Raw genomic sequence first — 19,806 nt, 5'->3', positions numbered from 1 at the left:
CTGTTGTTTATAAGTCAACCAGTCTATTCCCTTATAGAAACCTGAATGACCTAAGATACCTGTATATGAAATGATTAAACACCCTTAATAATATAAGCCTGGAGAACTTATCAAAAAAGATCCTTTCTAGATAACTAGTGTTTTGGGATTCTATGTATTTTTCTTTTGATGATAATTTCACATACTTGTAATTTTGTAATATTGCATTATCTCATTTAACTTTTCTCTATTCATATATACTATTATTATCTACATACTGAAGATGAGAAAACTGACATATATAAGATATATATATCATATATATAAGATATATATGATATATATATAAGATATATATGATATATATATAAGAGATATATATATGTATAGTTCAGGTAATTGCACAATACCACATAACTGGTATCTGATGAAGCCAATATTCAAAGGTATATAGCCTGGCTCCACAATCCTAGCTTTAATCAATGTGCGCTGGGATACCACAGTTGCCAGATGGACTACGTCCTGTAGGATTTGCTATGATGTGTCAGGATGTAATATTTAAGACATTCTGGTAATGCTGAAAACCCCAAAATAACTTTCAGGATCATTTTCTTGCTCACCAATGTTCCAGTTCTACTCATTCCAGGCACTTGTCCACTCCCTTGAAGTTAGGCATGGCCATGTGATTTGCTTTTATCAACAGAATGTAAGCAGTAAGAATTTGTCGCTTCAAAGTGGAAGCCGTTAAGAAAAGCATGCAATTCTCCATATCCCTGTTCCTTCACACTTCTCTATGTCTGTTTCTGGCACTAGCATTCTAATAGTCATAGATTTTATGACATCTTTTTCTATCATTACCCACATCCAAACAGTAACTATAACATTCATTTCACCCATGATATATCCCTTCTGCCCTTTCCTTTTGCCCCATACTGGACATACTACGTCTTCTCTAAACGAGGTTTTCTTTACTTCTTGTCTTGCCTACCACAGCAGGCTATTGATCTCATCTTCAGACTGTAATGTGAGTCCATCAAATAGAATACATCAGATTAATTTCCCTTGAGCAGATTTCTGATTATAACCTACCTAGCTCAAAAGTCTACAATGATTCCCACCATCAGTTGTAAGTATAAACTTCTTAGCAATGCTTTAAAATTCATAATACCACTTAAGAGCATAAATCCATTTTTCTAAATGTTATCTTTCACTTATTCTTAGTCATATTCTATGCTCAAGTTGAAATGGTAACTTGTTGCTCCTAGGCCTAGCTCTATCTATGCCTTAGGTAATGTTTATTGCTTTATCTGAATTACTTTCTATAGCCTCAACTCTTATTATTTTATAAATATCGCCTTGTGAAAATGACAACTTTTTCAATATCCATTTCAAATGAAATCTTATGTATAAAATATCAATATGGGAACATCCTCTCTTTTGAATCGCAATATATCCGTAGGTTGAAAAACATTTCTCTATAGTGCTTAGCACTGTGCTTTGCCATGATAGAGTATCAACATTTTACTGAATTGAACTGCATATTCAAGAGAGTAAATTTTTTTTAAAAAATTGCCTAGTATTTCAACAAAAATGTAACACTTATGAGAAACACATTTGTACTCAGAGTAACATAAGTCAGCAACATTATAGAATGTCTACTTAACAAATGATGATGATGTTGATGAGAAAAATAACAGTAGCCAATATTTACTAAGAAAATACTGTGTCGGGTACTTTGCAGGCAATTCCTCATTTGATCTTTAAAAATGCTAGGTTGAATACAGTTATTATCCTCATTTAAGAGATGAGGAAACTGAGTAACAAAGAGTTCGCATAACTTGCCCAAGGTCACATGGTTAGATGTAAACAGTCACAATTCTAATAAAACAGTCTCACTCAAAAAACTGAGCTCCAAAATAGATAAAACATTAATTTATATATTGGATATTATGTCTTATATCCCCAAATTTACTACTCGTTAACAAATTATGAAGTGGGTATCACATGAGTGATTTCTTAAAAATCTCTTTTAAATCATACATTTTAGCATATGTTACAAGGCAATTATTTAATAAAAGTACATGACTAGAAACTGAACAAACCAAATAGACTATGAATTCCTTCAGGCCAATGGCTGTAAACTGTTTATCTTCATACATTGAGAAGCTGACCTAATATGTGACACATAATTATGTCAGATTTATAATAAGTGAAAGGTCACATGATTTAAATTCAAGACTAATCAACTTTAAAGTTTTCCTTATTCCTCCTCAAATGTCTACATTGCTTTGGTTCTACAAAACCAATTTTTGAAAGTGCTGCTTAATAGAGTAACTTCTAAAATGTATAATAACATTGTTGTGCCGTATTGAATATACGGAGAAAGCTGTAAAAAAGAATGAAACTGCAGTACTGAAACAAAGGAACAAAGAGTTAAGACATAAGTAACAATTTGCTTTCTGGGTAAGAAAGGCAATGGCATTGCAGGTAGAGGAAAAAAGCAGGTAAAACAGGTGGACACACTTAGGCATAAGAGAGTTTATTTAGGAAACTGTAAGTGTTTCAGTATGGTCATAGTGTAAGGTATATGCTGGGAACTGGCAGGAGCCCATAAAGATGGAAACTGAATAGATTGTAAAGAGATTTAACGCCCTACTAAGAAAGTTAGCATTATGTTGACAGCACAACGTTAACTCTTCAACTCACCTTGTCATAGACAGGTATCTTGCTGGCAGCTAAAACAAAATAACTTATAAACTGAATTCTCCAATACTGTATTTTCTAAGTCATGCTATACAAAATACCCTCTTTAGAGGCTGAGGTGGGAGGATCACTGGAGCCCAGGAGTTCAAGACCAGCCTGGGTGATATGGTGAGACTATCTCCATTAAAAAAAAAAAAATCCTTTTTAACTTAATAACAAAAAGTTTCCACAAATTAGCTCATTTTTAAGTAGCATGTTAAAAATATAGCAGAATATAAGAACTTAAATGATACCTGCGTTTCTTTTTTAAGAAAAATCCTGAAGATAAAATATATTTTTCCTTCTTGCTTCCTTATTTTTCCTTGCATCATTACTTTCATTTTGGCTTAGTATGGATAAATGAAGTCAAAGGGTTAAAAGTTGCTATTTTATTTCATTTCATAGCACCATGGAAATCCTGGTACAGGTCATTTTTTACTTACTCTGCTTATTTTTATTATTTAGTTTCCAGTCAAAGAATATAGACAGAATGCTTTTTGTTCAGGAGGCTTTTCAACACAGAGCTCAATTTTCCAGTGATGTTGGAAATTCCAGGCAACACTGTCATTAATTTCTAAAAAGCATACCTAGGAGTGCAGTGAGCTTGGGAAGCAGTCCAACTTGTACCATCTTATTCCTCAGTCCTGTGTCAAAGGATAGGTTTAGTAAAAGTCGGAGGGTGATATTCAGCAGGTCTTCATGCTCACAAGGTATCATTTTCACTAGTTTTTCAACAATATCCATTTCCACCTAAGTAAAATAATAATATAAATACAGTGAAGTTCTATTGCAAAATAAGACAAAAAGAATATAATTATTTTTTCTTTGTTTTTACCCTAATGTATATCTATTTTATAATTATATGTTAATCTTATACTCCATTTCAATCTGTAAACTTTCCTGAAATCCAGCTTTTGAGGAGAAAATACATATGCCACACCATCCCCTCCTTCCCTCATTTAATTGCATCAACTGGAAGACAAATTACATTTGATCCTTGAAAACACTTTGCATTACTGAACACCACCTACTAAATACCACACCCTATTCAAAGAAGATCTCACCTTGGCCTTCAAGGATTCCTCAGTATAAAAAGAGATGAAGCTGGGCATGGTGGCTCACGCCTGTAATCCCAACACTGTGGGAGGCTGAGGCGGGCGGATCACGAGGTCAAGAGATTGAGGCCATCCTGGCCAGCATAGTAAAATCCCATCTCTACTAAAATACAAAAATTAGCTGTGCGTGGTGGCATGCACCTGTAATCCCAGCTACTTCGGAGGCTAAGGGAGGAGAATCACCTGAACCCGGGAGGCAGAGATTGCAGTGAGCCGAGATCATGCCTCTGCACTCCAGCCTGGTGGCAGAGAGAGACTCTGTCTCAAAAAAAAAAAAAAAAAAAAAAATAGAGTAGACAAATAGAATGAATAATGAAAATACAATGTGATAAAAACTGAATGAACAAAATGCTCTGAAAACAGCATGGAGAGAACTACTAACCCACCTGGAAGAACAGAAGACTTCAAATTAGGAAAAAAGTAAAAAAAAAAATGACTAAGAATTTGTTCTCTGGTTCAGAAAGGCAATGACAATACAAGTTCAGGAAAAAGCCAGTGGACTGGCATTTAGGAATAAAAGAGGTTGTTAGGGAATTGCAAGTGATTTAGTATAATCATAGTATAAAGTACGTATTGGAGATTGGCAGAAGGCTATAAGACAGAACTATACAAAATCATAAAGGCTTTTAATGCTGTACTAAGAAGTTTAACATTATCACACAGGCAGTAAAGTGTTCTGAAAGATTTTAAGTCCAGGGGGTGATGTGGTCAGATGTTTTCCTAGACCAGGAATACTCCTAAAATCCAAAGTCCTCGACACTAACCAAGCACCAACTTGTAAAAGGCCTATTTAAAAACAGCAGTCTCAGAGTCCTTTTCTGTATGGTCAATAAGGTAGATGTATTTTCTGTTAACTGACAAATGGAAAAAGAGGTTTAGGACAATGAAGGCAAAAAATTATTTTAATTTTTGTCATTTAATTTGAGATGGTACTCGGTGAATATTTAAAAATCATATACAACTCAGGAGAGAAGCTAGACTAAAAGCAAGAGTTGAAACTTTAGAACAGGGATCAGCAAACTATGGCTAGTGGGCCTATCTGGCCTGCTATCTGTTTTCATTCAACCTATGAGCTAAGAATGGCTTTTGGCCTTTGCAATTTTAAACAGTTGAAAAAGAAAATCAAATGAAGAATGATATTTCATGACCTACAATAATCATATGAAATTCCAATTTCAGTTTTGATAAATATTTACTGGAACAGAGCCATGCTCATTTGTTTACCGACTGTCAACGGCTGCTTTCACGCTACAACTAGAGCAGAGTTAGTAGTTGCAAGACAGATCATATGGCCTGCAAAACCTACAATATTGACTATCTGGCCCTTTGAAGAAAAAGTTTGCAGACCCCTGCTCTAGAAGATTATAAAATTGCATTAAGAGAACTTACTTTGTAGTCAGAGAGGACAGAACTTATTTAGTAAGAGAAGCCCTGCATTCAGATTTTTTAAGGTAGCAACCAGAAAACTTTGGTTGTAAAAACGTCTCATGTCTTTTAGTTACAAAGCAATGGCAAAAAAAGAAAGAAATTTGAAAAAAATTTATGATTTTTTAATCAAAGGATTTATGATTAATCTTGTTCTACTTTTTCTTTTATTGGAGATCTAAAACATTTATTTATACCACCCATTTCATATCTTTGTTGCAATCTTTCACTGACCTTATAAAAATTACATTAATAACTGAGCCCTTGATACACTTTTTTCCTTTCACTCTATGCAAGGAATGAACACAAATTTTTTAAATTGCTAAAGTGACAAATTAACAGCTGATTTTTCCTTCAGACTTCTATCTATACTCCACAGCCACACTGTAATAATACCCTGAGCTGTTCATTATAGAATATAATTCTATTGCCAAAGACTTCCAAAAATCAAACAAAATAAAAGCTGATTCCTTGAAAATACCAAAGCAACTGATAAACCACTAATCTAGAAAAAAATGACCAATATCAGAAATAAAACAGAGAAAATCACTTCAGCTCTTCAGACAGAGATAAAAAGGAAACAGTACCAAAAATTTTATGTCCCTACATCTGCTAACATACAAATGAAGTAAATTCCTTGAAAGGCAAACTACAGAGCTACCACTCAAGAAGAAACAACCTAAACAGTCCTATATCTATTAAACCAATTTACAGAAAGAAAATTTCAGGCCTAGATGACTTTTTACTGGTGAATTCTATTAAACATTTATGTAGAAATAATACCAATTCTACACAAACCCTTCCAGAAAAATTAAAGAAGAAGGGATGCTGCCCAATTTATTATATGAGGACACAGTTACTCTAATAATAAAACCAGACCAAGACATTAGGAGAAAAGAAAACTATAGAATAATGCCTCATAAACATAAAAATTCTCAAAAATAATTAACTAATAAAACTTAGCAATATATATAAAAGAGTAATATATTATGAGCAAGTAATGTTTATCCCCTAAATACAAGACTGGTAAACATTCAAAAGTCAATCAATGTAACTCACTATATCAACAGTCTAAAGAGAAAAACCCATATGATTATTTCAGTAATAGATACAGGAAAGGCATTTCACAAAATTTAACATCCATTCATGATAAAAAGTCTCAGCAAACAAGAAATAGAAGAACTTCCTTAAATTGATAGCAAGTATCTAAAAAACCCTACTGTTAACATCATGCTTAATAGTGAAAGATATTGCTTTCCTCATAAGATCAGTAACAAGGCACGGATAGCTGCTCACATGATTCCTCCTCACATCATACTAGTGGGCACACCCAGTGAAATAAGGCAAGAAAAAGAAATAAAAATCATACAGATTAGAAAGGAAGAAACAAAACTTTCTATCTGCAGATAACACAATTGTCTACTTAGAAAATCTCCAAAATCTGTGAGAGAGTCAGTACAACTAAAAAGTGTGTTTAGAAAGTCACAGGACATAAGGTCAATATGCAAAATCAATTATATTTCTATATACTATCAACCAAAACCAGGAAACTGGTAATTTTTTAAACTATCACTTATAATGGTAAAATACTTAGGTATAATTCTAACAAAATACTTGCAAAATGTGTATGCTAAACTATAAATGATGGAAGAAATCAAAAAAGACCCACATAAATAGAAAGCTACACTATATTCATGGATTGGAAAAATCCAATATGGTCAATATATTGATCCCCTCAACAGATTCAAGGCAATCCCAATGATTTTAAAATGTACATGGAAAAATACAGAATAGAGTAACTCTGAAAAAGAATATCAACATTGGCAGCCTCTTACTGCCTGATTTCAATACTTAGTATGAGGCTATAGTAATCAAGAGAAAGAGGTATCAATGAAAGCACAGACACATAGATTAATGGAACAGAAAACAGAGCCTGGAAATAGAAGCAAACATATATGGCCAAATTTTCTTTTTTATTTTTTTGGGATGGAGTCTTGCTCTGTCGCCCAGGCTGGAGTGCAGTGGCACGATCTCGGCTCACTGCAAGCTCTGCTTCCTGGGTTCACGCCATTCTCCTGCCTCAGCCTCCGAGTAGCTGGGACTACAGGCGCCCGCCACCATGCCCGGCTAATTTTTTGTACTTTTTAGTAGAGACGGGGTTTCACTGTGTTAGTCATGATGGTCTCGATCTCCTGACCTCGTGATCCATGCAAAGGCAATTTCAATGAGGTACAAAAGCAATTCAATGGATAAAGGTATCTTTTCAACAAATTGTGCTGGAACAATTAGACATCCATATTAAAAAACATAAATCTTCGTCCATATCTTGCACCATATACAAAATTAACTCATGTATTAGAGACTAAAACGACGATAACAAAAACCTCTATAAAACTTGAAGAAAACGTAGGAAAAAATCTTTGTGAACTTGAGTTAGACAAAGATTTCTTAAATATGACACCCAAATACAGTCCACTAAATTTTTTTTATATGCTGACTTCATGAAAATTAAAAACTTCTGCTTTTCATAGGAGAATGAAAAGAAGCCACAGAAAAGTGAAAATACTTGCAAAACATGTAACTGATAAACAACTTGTATTCGAATACAGGAAGAACTCTCAAAAGTTAGCAGTAAGAAAATTAAGCAAACTAAGCAACATATATCCTCTCTGTTGTTCCTCTTAAAAACTGTCTAAAAGCAAGGCTGATTATTAGTTCACATCAAAAGTAAAAGAAACACTTTATTTAAATAAATAATAACTACCTCACAAATAGCTCAGCCATCTCCTTCTTCCTTTTATAAATAAAACTGCCACAAGCTTCAATTGTCGCTAATTATATCAGGTAGTATTTTCCTTTTGAAAAAGCAACAGTGTATGCATACACTGGTTGTTACAGCAAAACTTAATTAAAAAAACTTGGAGAGTTTGTTATTTTTTTTTTTGAGATGGGGTCTTACTCTGTCACCTAGGCTGGAGTGCAGTGACATGATCTCTGCTCACTGCAACCTCCACCTCCTGGGTTCAAGCAATTCTCCTGCCTCAGCCTCCTGAGTAGCTGGTATTACAGGTGTGTGACACCACACCTGGCTAGTTTTTGTATTTTTAGTAGAGATGGCATTTCACCATATTGGCCAGGCTGGTCTTGAACTGCTGACTTCAACCGATCCACCTGCCTTGGCCTCCCAAAGTGCTGGGATTACAGGTGTGAGCCACCACACCCAGCCCGTTATTAATTTGTATTTCTATTGCACAAAATAGAATGTGAAATATGTGCCATTAGTCAATCAGATGTTTAAACACTAGACTAGTATTTAACACAGCCTTCTAGTCATGTCTTTTTGGTTGATAAAAACCCAAACCTGAGAGCTAAATTTAATAAATGCCTCAACATGCAATGCCCTCAGGTCTATTTCTTTCTTTTTCTTTTCTTTTCTTTTTTTTTTTTTTTTTTTTTGAGACAGAGTCTTGCTCTGTTAACCAGGCTGGAGTGTAGTGGCATGATCTCAGTTCACTGCAACCTCCACCTCCTGGGTTCAAGTGGTTCTCCTGCCTCAGCCTCCCAAAAAGCAGGGACAGCCAGCATGTGCCACCATGCCCAGCTAATTTTTGTATTTTTAGTACAGACGGGGTTTCACTATGTTGGCAGGCTGGTCTTGAACTCCTGACCTCAGATGATCCACCTGCCTTGGCCTCCCAAAGTAATGGGATTACAGGCATTAGTCATCCTGCCCGGCCCTCCTCAAGTCTATTTCTATAACACAGAACTTATAATTAGTATTTTTATTAAACAGTCTATGTAAAGTGAGGGTTTACCAACAATCTATCACCAAGTTTGTTTCAGCCTTTAATTGTACCTTTCTCAGTGTTCTGGAAACTAACATTTAAACATTGCTTATTGTTAATCTTACTAAAAATGTCTTTAAAAAAAAAAAGACCTAAAATATTTTTCCCAGGAGGCAAAGAAGAAGAGTAGGAAGTTGAGTATCTCTCCAGATACTCTAGATAATTTGCTTCCTTAAGGAAATTAATGTCTCTGGTCCTCTCCTACTTCATCTGTGAAACTGGGAGGCTAGATTCACTAAATCTGGCCTTGGATTTAAGGTCCAGTCAAATTCTAAAATTCTTGATTCTACAGATGTCCTTAAATAAAGTGTATTTCTTCCACAATAAAAGGTAAAATCCATATCATCTCTAGTAAAAATCTGGCTAATCAAATACTTCTCTTAACCTTAGAAGAATAACAAACTTTTCTGAACCTCAGTTTTTCCTCCTCAATAAAAAATGAGGTTTAATGAGACAATTAATATCATATATTCCAATTCTATGATCTTACCAGAAAATAACTTTTAATAATAGTCAAGATCTTTTTGATAGAATAAACACATAACTGTATTAGTTAAATCTAACTGTAATACATACATACAGATACATGCTGATACAAATCAATTTGAATTTTGAAAACTTACTAAAAGTGAACTTAATTTGATCACATAAACGGAAGAACATATTTCAACTTATAGCAAGGGGAAGCAATTATTTAGCCATACTCTGACTACTCAGGACTGTTTATATACTACCATGTTATCATATTCTTCTTAGATATAAGTGAAAACAAAAAACGTGTTTGATTAATCTAAGAATATTCAATCCCAAAATAATATCAGGCACATCATGAACATAAATAATTATATACTGATAATGAAAATGACAGATACTAAATATATAGGGGAAAAATAAAATTTCATACATTCAATAATTATAATTCAAGGTACTTATTAAATCTGATAAATAAGTCCCAGGTTTTCAAAGGGCCTGCCATATCATTCACTATAGTATTAACAACTTCCTAGTTCATTTGATTTTAAAATAAAATAGAGTAGGCAGACATACTATACATTCAGACTATCTAAAGGAGAAGCCACTTTTGCCAGTACTACACAGTCACATGATATATAGTTCTAAAAATTATCCTCAACGGAGTTAAGGTCAATGATCCAACAACTTCATTTATAGGAAACTGCTCCAAGAAAATAAGCAGAAACATAGACAAATATGTACATACAAATATGTGCAGTGAAGAATTATTTGTAATAGATAAAATTGTAAACAGCTCAGTTACCTGAAAACAAGGTAGGTTAATATACGATATATTGACTATATTATTGTACATAACAAAGACTTTTTAATGACATGGCAAAAAGCAGATGAGAATTTTTATTTTATCTTTATATATTTCTATACTATGTATATTCTACACAGGTGAAAACGATATATGCTCAACTTGTATTTCCCAAAGATCATTGTATCAATATAGTAAAAGATGGCAAATGAAAGCCTAGTATAATAATTCAAGCAAGAAATAAAGAAGGCATGAATAAAGAGGGTATCAATTAATACAATGGCACTAGAATGAAAAGAAGAAATATTATAGTTTCAAGAGATTTTTAAGAAACAGAATCAACAGGTTGTGGCTGCCAAATAGAACAGCAGGTAACAAAGAAGAATTGTAGGTAACAAAATGGAAGTGTAGGAAACAATGAAGAGATTTGGCTAAATTTTAATTCCACAAACTAAAGTCAGAGATGCAGAAGGCAAAATAGCTTAGGGTAAAATAACAAGACCAGGTGACTCTGAAGTAAAATTTTAAATTTAAACAAACTTTCTATATATTATGTTTCATATGGCAAGATCCATTCTATATATTAGAAACAATTTTTATTCAGAAAGCTTCAATTATCTGGAATATTAACTAATATGGAATACATTTCTTAATGAAGCAAGATCAGTGAGTTATTGCTATAATAAAATCTTTATTCAGAATTATCTCAGTAGGGGAATACAGTGTTTAATTTTTTTCAAAATATCCTAATTTGAAAATGGCAAACATGAATTATTTCAAGAAAAAGCCTTGTAAGTTACCATATCATTTTTATTCTCCATAAAAATGCTGAGTTTCTTCAAGAATGACACAACTAGAATTAGCAGCTCAAAATTGTCCCGATCAAGGGCTTTCACCAACATGTGAACTATGTTCTTGTTCCTCATTTTCAGTTCGGTACGAGTATCCTCAGCAAGATTCAGAAGCAAATAAAGAGCAACTAGAAAAGTAAAATATATGAGAGTTAAAGAATTAGTACACTGAATCAATAATTTAGAAAATCATTTCTACTCACCAAGGCAACAGAGATAGCCCTAAAAAGGTACTATATTATTTTGAAAATTCTAACTGGTTAATAATTGGTTAATTAAAAAACATTTATTGTTACTGAATGGGGTGTGTGTGTGTGTGTGTGTGTGTGTTATTTAAAACAAAACATATATATAAAATAATTCATACAATGCTGAGAAGGACACAATAACCAAAATAAAACAACGATTCCTGCCCTCTTGGAGCTTAGAGTTTAATAGAAATCAAATGGCAATTAAAGGTAGATAAGTCAGGAAAAAATAAAGCAGACAGAGGAAAATAGTTTTTATACATCTAGAAAACAAGATAACATACTATAAAACTTCGACAACTAAAGTCTGCTGTGTTAAAAAGTGCAATAATCCAAAATATACAGTATAGCTACAGCTAAATTTGGGCCTACTAAAATTGACTTTTCATATGCAAACTGATTTTCTGTTAGTCACTATAAGAAAAGACCTTATGATTGGTGTACAAGAATGCTTGTGATTTTTGTACATTGATTTTGTATCCTGAGACTTTGCTGAAGTTGCTAATCAGCTTAAGGAGATTTTGGGCTGAGACAATGGAGTTTTCTAGATATACAATCATGTCATCTGCAAACAGGGACAATTTGATTTCCTCTTTTCCTAATTGAATACCCTTTATTTCCTTCTCCTGCCTGATTGTCCTGGCCAGAACTTCCAGCACTATGTTGAATAGGAGTGGTGAGAGAGGGCATCCCTGTCTTGTGCCAGTTTTCAAAGGGAATGCTTCCAGTTTTTGCCCATTCAGTATGATATTAGCTGTGGGTTTGTCATAGATAGCTCTTATTATTTTGAGATACGTCCCATCAACACCTAACTTATTGATAGTTTTTAGCATGAAGGGTTGTTGAATTTTGTCAAAGGCCTTTTCTGCATCTATTGAGATAATCATGTGGTTTTTGTCTTTGGTTCTGTTTATATACTGGATTACATTTATTGATTTGCGTATATTGAACCAGCCTTGCATCCCAGGGATGAAGCCCACTTGATCATGGTGGATAAGCTTTTTGATGTGCTGCTGCATTCGGTTTGCCAGTATTTTATTGAGGATTTTTGCATCAATGTTTATCAAGGATATTGGTCTGAAATTCTCTTTTTTGGTTATGTCTCTGCCAGGCTTTGATATCAGGACCATGCTGGCCTCATAAAATGTGTTAGGGAGGCTTCCCTCTTTTTCTATCGATTGGAATAGTTTCAGAAGGAATGGTACCAGTTCCTCCTTGTACCTCTGGTAGAATTCGGCTGTGAATCCATCAGGTCCTGGACTCTTTTTGGTTGGTAAGCTATTGCTTATTGCTACAATTTCAGAGCCTGTTATTGGTCTATTCAGAGATTCAACTTCTTCCTGGTTTAGTCTTGGGAGGGTGTATTTGTTGAGGAATTTATCCATTTCTTCTAGATTTTCTAGTTTATTTGCATAGAGGTGTTTGTAGTATTCTCTGATGGTAGATTGTATTTCTGTGGGATCAGTGGTGATATCCCCTTTTTCATTTTTTATTGCATCTATTTGATTCTTCTCTCTTTTCTTCTTTATTAGTATTGCTAGCAGTCTATCAATTTTGTTGATCTTTTCAAAAAACCAGCTCCTGGATTCATTAATTTTTTGAAGGGTTTTTTTTGTGTCTCTATTTCCTTCAGTTCTGCTCTGATTTTAGTTATTTCTAGCCTTCTGCTATCTTTTGAATGTGTTTGCTCTTGCTTTTCTAGCTCGTTTAATTGTGATGTTAGGGTGTCAATTTTGGATCTTTCCTGCTTTCTCTTGTGGGCATTTAGTACACCAATCAGAGACAAACAGAGAGCCAAATCATGAGTGAACTCCCATTCACAATTGCTTCAAAGAGAATAAAATACCTAGGAATCCAACTTACAAGGGATGTGAAGGACCTCTTCAAGGAGAACTACAAACCACTGCTCAATGAAATAAAAGAGGATACAAACAAATGGAAGAACATTCCATGCTCATGGATAGGAAGAATCAATATCATGAAAATGGCCATACTGCCCAAGGTAATTTATAGATTCAATGCCATCCCCATCAAGCTACCAATGACTTTCTTCACAGAATTGGAAAAAACTACTTTAAAGTTCATATGGAACCAAAAAAGAGCCCACATCGCCGAGTCAATCCTAAGCCAAAAGAACAAAGCCGGAGGCATCACGCTACCTGACTTCAAACTATACTACAAGGCTACAGTAACCAAAACAGCATGGTACTGGTACCACAACAGAGACATAGATCAATGGAACAGAACAGAGCCCTCAGAAATAATGCTGCATATCTCCAACTATCTGATCTTTGACAAACCTGACAAAAATAAGCAATGGGGAAAGGATTCCCTATTTAATAAATGGTGCTGGGAAAACTGGCTAGCCATATGCAGAAAGCTGAAACTGGATCCCTTCCTTACACCTTATACAAAAATTAATTCAAGATGGATTAAAGACTTACATGTTAGACCTAAAACCATAAAAACCCTAGAAGAAAACCTAGGCAATACCATTCAGGACATAGGCGTGGGCAAGGACTTCATGTCTAAAACCCCCAAAGCAATGGCAACAAAAGCCAAAATTGACAAATGGGATCTAATTAAACTAAAGAGCTTCTGCACAGCAAAAGAAACTACCATCAGAGTGAAAAGGCAACCTACAGAATGGGAGAAAATTTTTGCAACCTACTCATCTGACAAAGGGCTAATATCCAGAATCTACAATGAACTCAAACAAATTTACAAGAAAAAAACAAACAACCCCATCAAAAAGTGGGCGAAGGACATGAACAGATACTTCTCAAAAGAAGACATTTATGCAGCCAAAAAACACATGAAAAAAATGCTCATCATCACTGGCCATCAGAGAAATGCAAATCAAAACCACAATGAGATACCATCTCACAGCAGTTAGAATGGCCATCATGAAAAATCAGGAAACAACAGGTGCTGGAGAGGATGTGGAGAAATAGGAACACTTTTACACTGTTGGTGGGACTGTAAACTAGTTCAACCATTGTGGAAGTCAGTGTGGTGATTCCTCAGGGATCTAGAGCTAGAAATACCATTTGACCCAGCCATCCCATTACTGGGTATATACCCAAAGGACTATAAATCATGCTGCTATAAAGACACATGCACACGTATGTTTATTGCGGCACTATTCACAATAGCAAAGACTTGGAACCAACCCAAATGTCCAACAACGATAGACTGGATTAAGAAAATGTGGCACATATACACCATGGAATACTATGCAGCCATAAAAAATGATGAGTTCATCTCCTTTGTAGGGACATGGATGAAACTGGAAAACATCATTCTCAGTAAACTATCACAAGGACAAAAAACCAAACACTGCATGTTCTCACCCATAGGTGGGAATTGAACGATGAGAACTCATGGACACAGGAAGGGGAACATCACACTCCGGGGACTGTTGTGGGGTGGGGGGATGGGGGAGGGACAGCATTAGGAGATATACCTAATGCTAAATGACGAGTTAATGGGTGCAGCAAACCAACATGGCACATGGATACATATGTAACAAACCTGCACATTGTGCACATGTACCCTAAAACCTAAAGTATAATAATAAAAAAAAAAAGACCTTATGAAATTCGGTAATACAACTATTGCACTAGACAGAGTCGAAGCCATTGTTTGCTAGTTTTAAGTAAAATTTCTTCCAGATTTGTGTAATAAAAATGCTTAGGTTCTCAAAAGAAAGTTATTTTCTTTTTATGGTGAAAACGATATTAACAGATAATATTTTCCATTTTTCCTTGATTGACAGGGAGCTTCAGAGTTCAATTTCTGTAAGAATTATGTAGGCTTTTATGGTCAATATAGTCTTTTTGCTCTCTTGTGGCCTCTTTTTTTTAGTATTTCACTTCATGTATTCTTGCAAACTACCTCTCAACACTTACGAAAAGAAGAAATACATACATATGTATATACATAAGTAGATAAATATAAAATTTATTTATTTAACAAATATTAGAGATGGAAAGGTAAATCAGACTTATTAAGTACCTATTGTATGCCAGGCCTGTTGATGTATAAAGGCTGTTTAAATTCTAAAACAGTTTTATGAGGAAAGATTATAAAAATTTTACAGATGGGAAACCCCTGATTCAAAGAAATTACTTTCCCTACCATACAGCTAGAAAGTGGTAGTGCTAAATTAAAATTCGAGCCTATCAGAATTCAAAGCTCACATATTTACACTATTACATTATGCTGACTGTCTATGCAAGGCACTCTCAAAAGGTTTTAGAATTACATTGAAAAAACAAACAGACTTCTCTTTACAGCCAAGATAGATGTAGCCAGTTGAATATTGTCCTTCTAAAATTTATGTTCACCCAGAACCTCAGGATGTGCCTTATTTAGAAATAGGGTCTTTGCAGATGTAATTGGTTATGGTGAGGTAATAATGGATTAGGGTAGACCGTGAATCCAATGAGTGGTGTCTTAAGAAGAGGAGATGACATAACAGAGACCGATAGAGTGGGAAGAAGGCCATATGAAGACAAAGGCAGAGACTGGAGTGATGTAGCTAAAAGCCAAGAAGCACCAAGGATTGCTGGGACCCACCAAAAGCTAGAAAGAGACAAGAGAAGATTCTTTTCCAGAGCCTTCAGAGAGAACATGGGCCTGATGATACCTTGACTTTGGCCTTCCATCCTCCAGAGCTATGACAGAATAAATTTCTGTTGTTTTAAGCTACCCGGTTTACGGTAATTTGTTATAGCACCCCAGAAAATTAATAGGATGGGGTTTTAAACCTTTGCCTGACAATACCACAAAAAAATCTGACTGAAATACACAAAACAAAGATTTTCACAATAGTGGACACCAGACAATGAAGGACAGTAATCCCTGAGAGATAAGAAATAAATGAGATAGTCCTATGTTTGCCCTAGAATATTGCCTTGAGAGTTTCCAGGTCACAACACAGTGAAGGACAATCCAGGCAGAACCTGATAGAATCCCTGAGTTAAGGAGATGAAGCCAAGAATCCAGAGATGCCAAAGAGTTCACGGAAAAGAGCACTGAAGAAGAAAGAGCTGAGCAGAGAGAAACTCTGGAGTTCTAACAGAGGTCTCCCTCAAATATTGAGTTGAGTATTGATTGGAGCACAGGAATTTAAGTGAGGCTGGGACAGAACAAAATGAGAGGAGTAGAAGAACAAAGCTGAAAATAATGCCTGCTTCTACCAACCATACTGGCAACCTCATAATTCATGCATTAGTGGGTAGAACCCTGAGAAGGGTCTTATCTCCGTAGTGGGAAATAACTAGCTTTACACTAAATGCTGCTTCTGTCCTGACTAACAAATTATAAGATTAAGATCCAAGAGGATCAAACTGTTTCCAAGTAATTTAACTATGTCCCCAAATAAAACTCAAAGATATTTTTGGAATAAAAAAATCCACCTACAACAATGTAAAATTCACTGTCTTGCTTCTTTTTTTTTTGACAGAGTTTTGCTCTTGTTTCCCAGGCTGGAATGCAATGGCGCGACCTCGGCTCACTGCAACCTCCACCTCTCGGGTTCAAACAATTCTCCTGCCTCAGCCTCTCAAGTAGCTGGGATTACAGGCATCCACCACCACGCCTGGCTAATTTTGTATTTTTAGTAGAGATGGGGTTTCACCATGTTGGTCAGGCTGGTCTCAAACTCCTGACCTCAGGTGATCTGCCTGCCTTGGCCTCCCAAAGTGCTGGGATTACAGGCATGAACCACCGTGCCTGACCCTGTCTTGCTTCTAATCAAAGATTTTCAGTCATATAGGAAGCAGGGAATATAACTCACAAGGAAGAGAAAAATGAACCAATTGCAACTGTCCAAGAATTGACCTAGAGTTTAATTAGAAAATGAAACATTATAAGTCATATAACTGTATTCCAGATCTTCTAAAAGTTGAGACATTGGAGATATAATAAAAAATATTCAAACTTCTATCACTGAAAACTACAATGCTTGAGACTGTAAACTAGATGAAATTAACAGCAGTTTAGAGATAGAAGAAAAAAAGATTAGTGAAACTGAAGACATAATCACAGAAACTATCCAAAATTAAACAGACAGAAAAACATGGCAAAAATGTAAAGAGTATCAGAGAACTGTGGAACAACTTCAAATGGCCTAATATATGTTTAACTGAAGTCCCTGAAAAAAATAATAACAGAAACATTTCCAAATTTAGTGAAAATTATAAACCCAGAGTTTCAATAAGCTCACTAAATTCTAAAAACAAGAAACAGAAAGAAAATTACACCAAGGCCCATTGTAATAAATTGCTCAAAACACATGATGAAGAGACAATCTTAAAAGCAGTCTGAGAAAAAGAGACCTTATATTAATATATAGACAAAGATAGCATGACAGCAGACTTTTCATCAAAAACAATGCAAACAAGGCAACAGTGGAGCAACATCCTTATAGTATTAAAAAAAGCTGTCAACCTAGAGTTCTAAACCCAGTTCTAAAATATTTCAAAAAGATAAAAATATTTTAAAAATAAGACTTTTTTAGACACACAAAAAATAATTAACCACTGGTAAATATGTCCTACAAGAAACATTAAAGTAAATTGCTCAGGCAAAAAGAAAATGACAGCAGACAGAAATATGGATCTACACAAAGGAATAACATCAATGGAAATGGTAACTCTACAAGTAAATATATAAGATTATTTTCTTATTAAATATATCTTTAAAATAAAATTATTTATATAAAATAATGTGTTATACAGTCTTTTGTTTGTTTGTTTTTGGCTTTTTTTTTTTTTGAGATGGAGTCTCACTCTGTCACCTGACTAGAGTGCAATGGTGCGATCTTGGCTCACTGCAACCTCCGCCTCCCAGGTTCAAGTGATTCTCCTGCCTCAGCCTCCTGAGTAGCTGGGGACTACAGGTGTGTCCTACTACACCCAGCTAATTTTTGTTTTTTGGTGGAAACAGGGTTTCCCCATGTTGCCCAGGCTGGTCTCAAACTCCTGACCTCAAGTGATCTGCCCACCTAGGCCTCCCAGAATGCTGGGATTACAGGTGTGAGCCACCACACGTGGCCTTACTATAGGGTTTATAACATATGTATAAGTATAATAAATGTTAGTAATAGCATAGAGGTGGGAGAGGGAAGAAATGATTGTAACACTAAGCATGAAATGGTACAAAATACTTGACAGCAGACTTATGATAAGTTAAACATGTATCACTTGTAGGTAAACAACTATGATTAAAGATGTATAATATAAACCTTAAAGCAATCAATAAAATAACAAAAGACTTATAGCTAAGCTAACAATGGAAACAAAACAGAATTTAAAAAATCTCAAATCCGTAAGAAGGCAGACAAGAGGGAAAAAGGAGGAAAAGGACACACACACACACACATGCAATGCCAATCTAAATGCTGTTCATAAAAAAACACACTTAATATAGATATAAACATATTAAAAATAAAAGGATAGACAAATATATCCCATGCTAACACTAGTCACAAGAAGTAGATTAACATAAGAAAAGGTAGATTTCAGACCAAAAAATATTACCAGCCATGATGAAGAACACTTCACAGTGATAACAAGGACAATTCATCAATAGCACATCTACATCCTGTATCTTTATGTCCCCAAGAATAGAGAGCTTCAAAAATACATGTAGTGAAAACTGGTAGAAGTGCAGGAGCAATAAATCACAATTATAGTCAGAGATTTCAATATTACTCTCTCAATAATAGAAAAAGTACAGAAAAACATCAGCACATGTAAAGACTTGAACATCAATTATTTGGGGAAAAAATAACTCCCTTCTAAATAACCCAAGGGTCAAAAAAGAAATGAAAAGAGAAACTGGAAAGTATTTAAACTGAATGAAAATGAAAACAGGACATATGAAAATCTGTGGGATGCCATCAAAGAAGTGCTTAATGGGAAATTTATAGCACTAAATATCTGTATTTGAGAAGAAAGGTCTTGAGTAAACGACCTCAGCTTCCACCTAAAAACAACAACAAAAACAACAAAATAAGAGCATACTAAACCCAAAGTAAGCTGAAGAAAGAAAGTAATAAAGATCAAAGTAGAAATCAATGGAATTAAAAATTGGTAGGGCTAAAAGCACCCTATATCAAAATTTTCTATAAGCTACGGTAATGAAGACACGGTGTTATTGACATCAAAAACACACAAAAGTGATGGACAGAACAAAACAGAAACCCAAAAATAGGCATGACACATATGGACAAATGGTTCTGACAAAGATACAGATCAATTCAGTAGATAAAAGATAGTGTTTTCAAAAGTAGTACTTAAATAATTAGCTATTTAT

The 19,806-nt window shown here is 34.7% G+C and overlaps 1 protein-coding gene across 3 annotated transcripts in view; it reads right to left on the bottom strand.

Moving 5' to 3' along the window:
• Positions 1–19,806, bottom strand: part of KIFAP3 (kinesin associated protein 3) — a 163,987-nt gene that overhangs the window by 98,010 nt on the left and 46,171 nt on the right. For all 3 annotated transcript variants that reach the window (XM_030823994.1, XM_003258855.3, XM_003258856.3), the window contains exons 9-10: positions 11,183–11,361; positions 3,309–3,471 (exon numbers count right to left, since the gene is read on the bottom strand). In XM_030823994.1, coding sequence (XP_030679854.1) covers positions 3,309–3,471; positions 11,183–11,361 — 342 coding nt within the window. The remainder of the gene's footprint in view (positions 1–3,308; positions 3,472–11,182; positions 11,362–19,806) is intronic.

Source organism: Nomascus leucogenys, chromosome 12 (assembly GCF_006542625.1).
Source record: "Nomascus leucogenys isolate Asia chromosome 12, Asia_NLE_v1, whole genome shotgun sequence".
Lineage (NCBI taxonomy): Eukaryota > Metazoa > Chordata > Mammalia > Primates > Hylobatidae > Nomascus > Nomascus leucogenys.
This window is presented reverse-complemented; position numbering and strand designations above follow the sequence as displayed.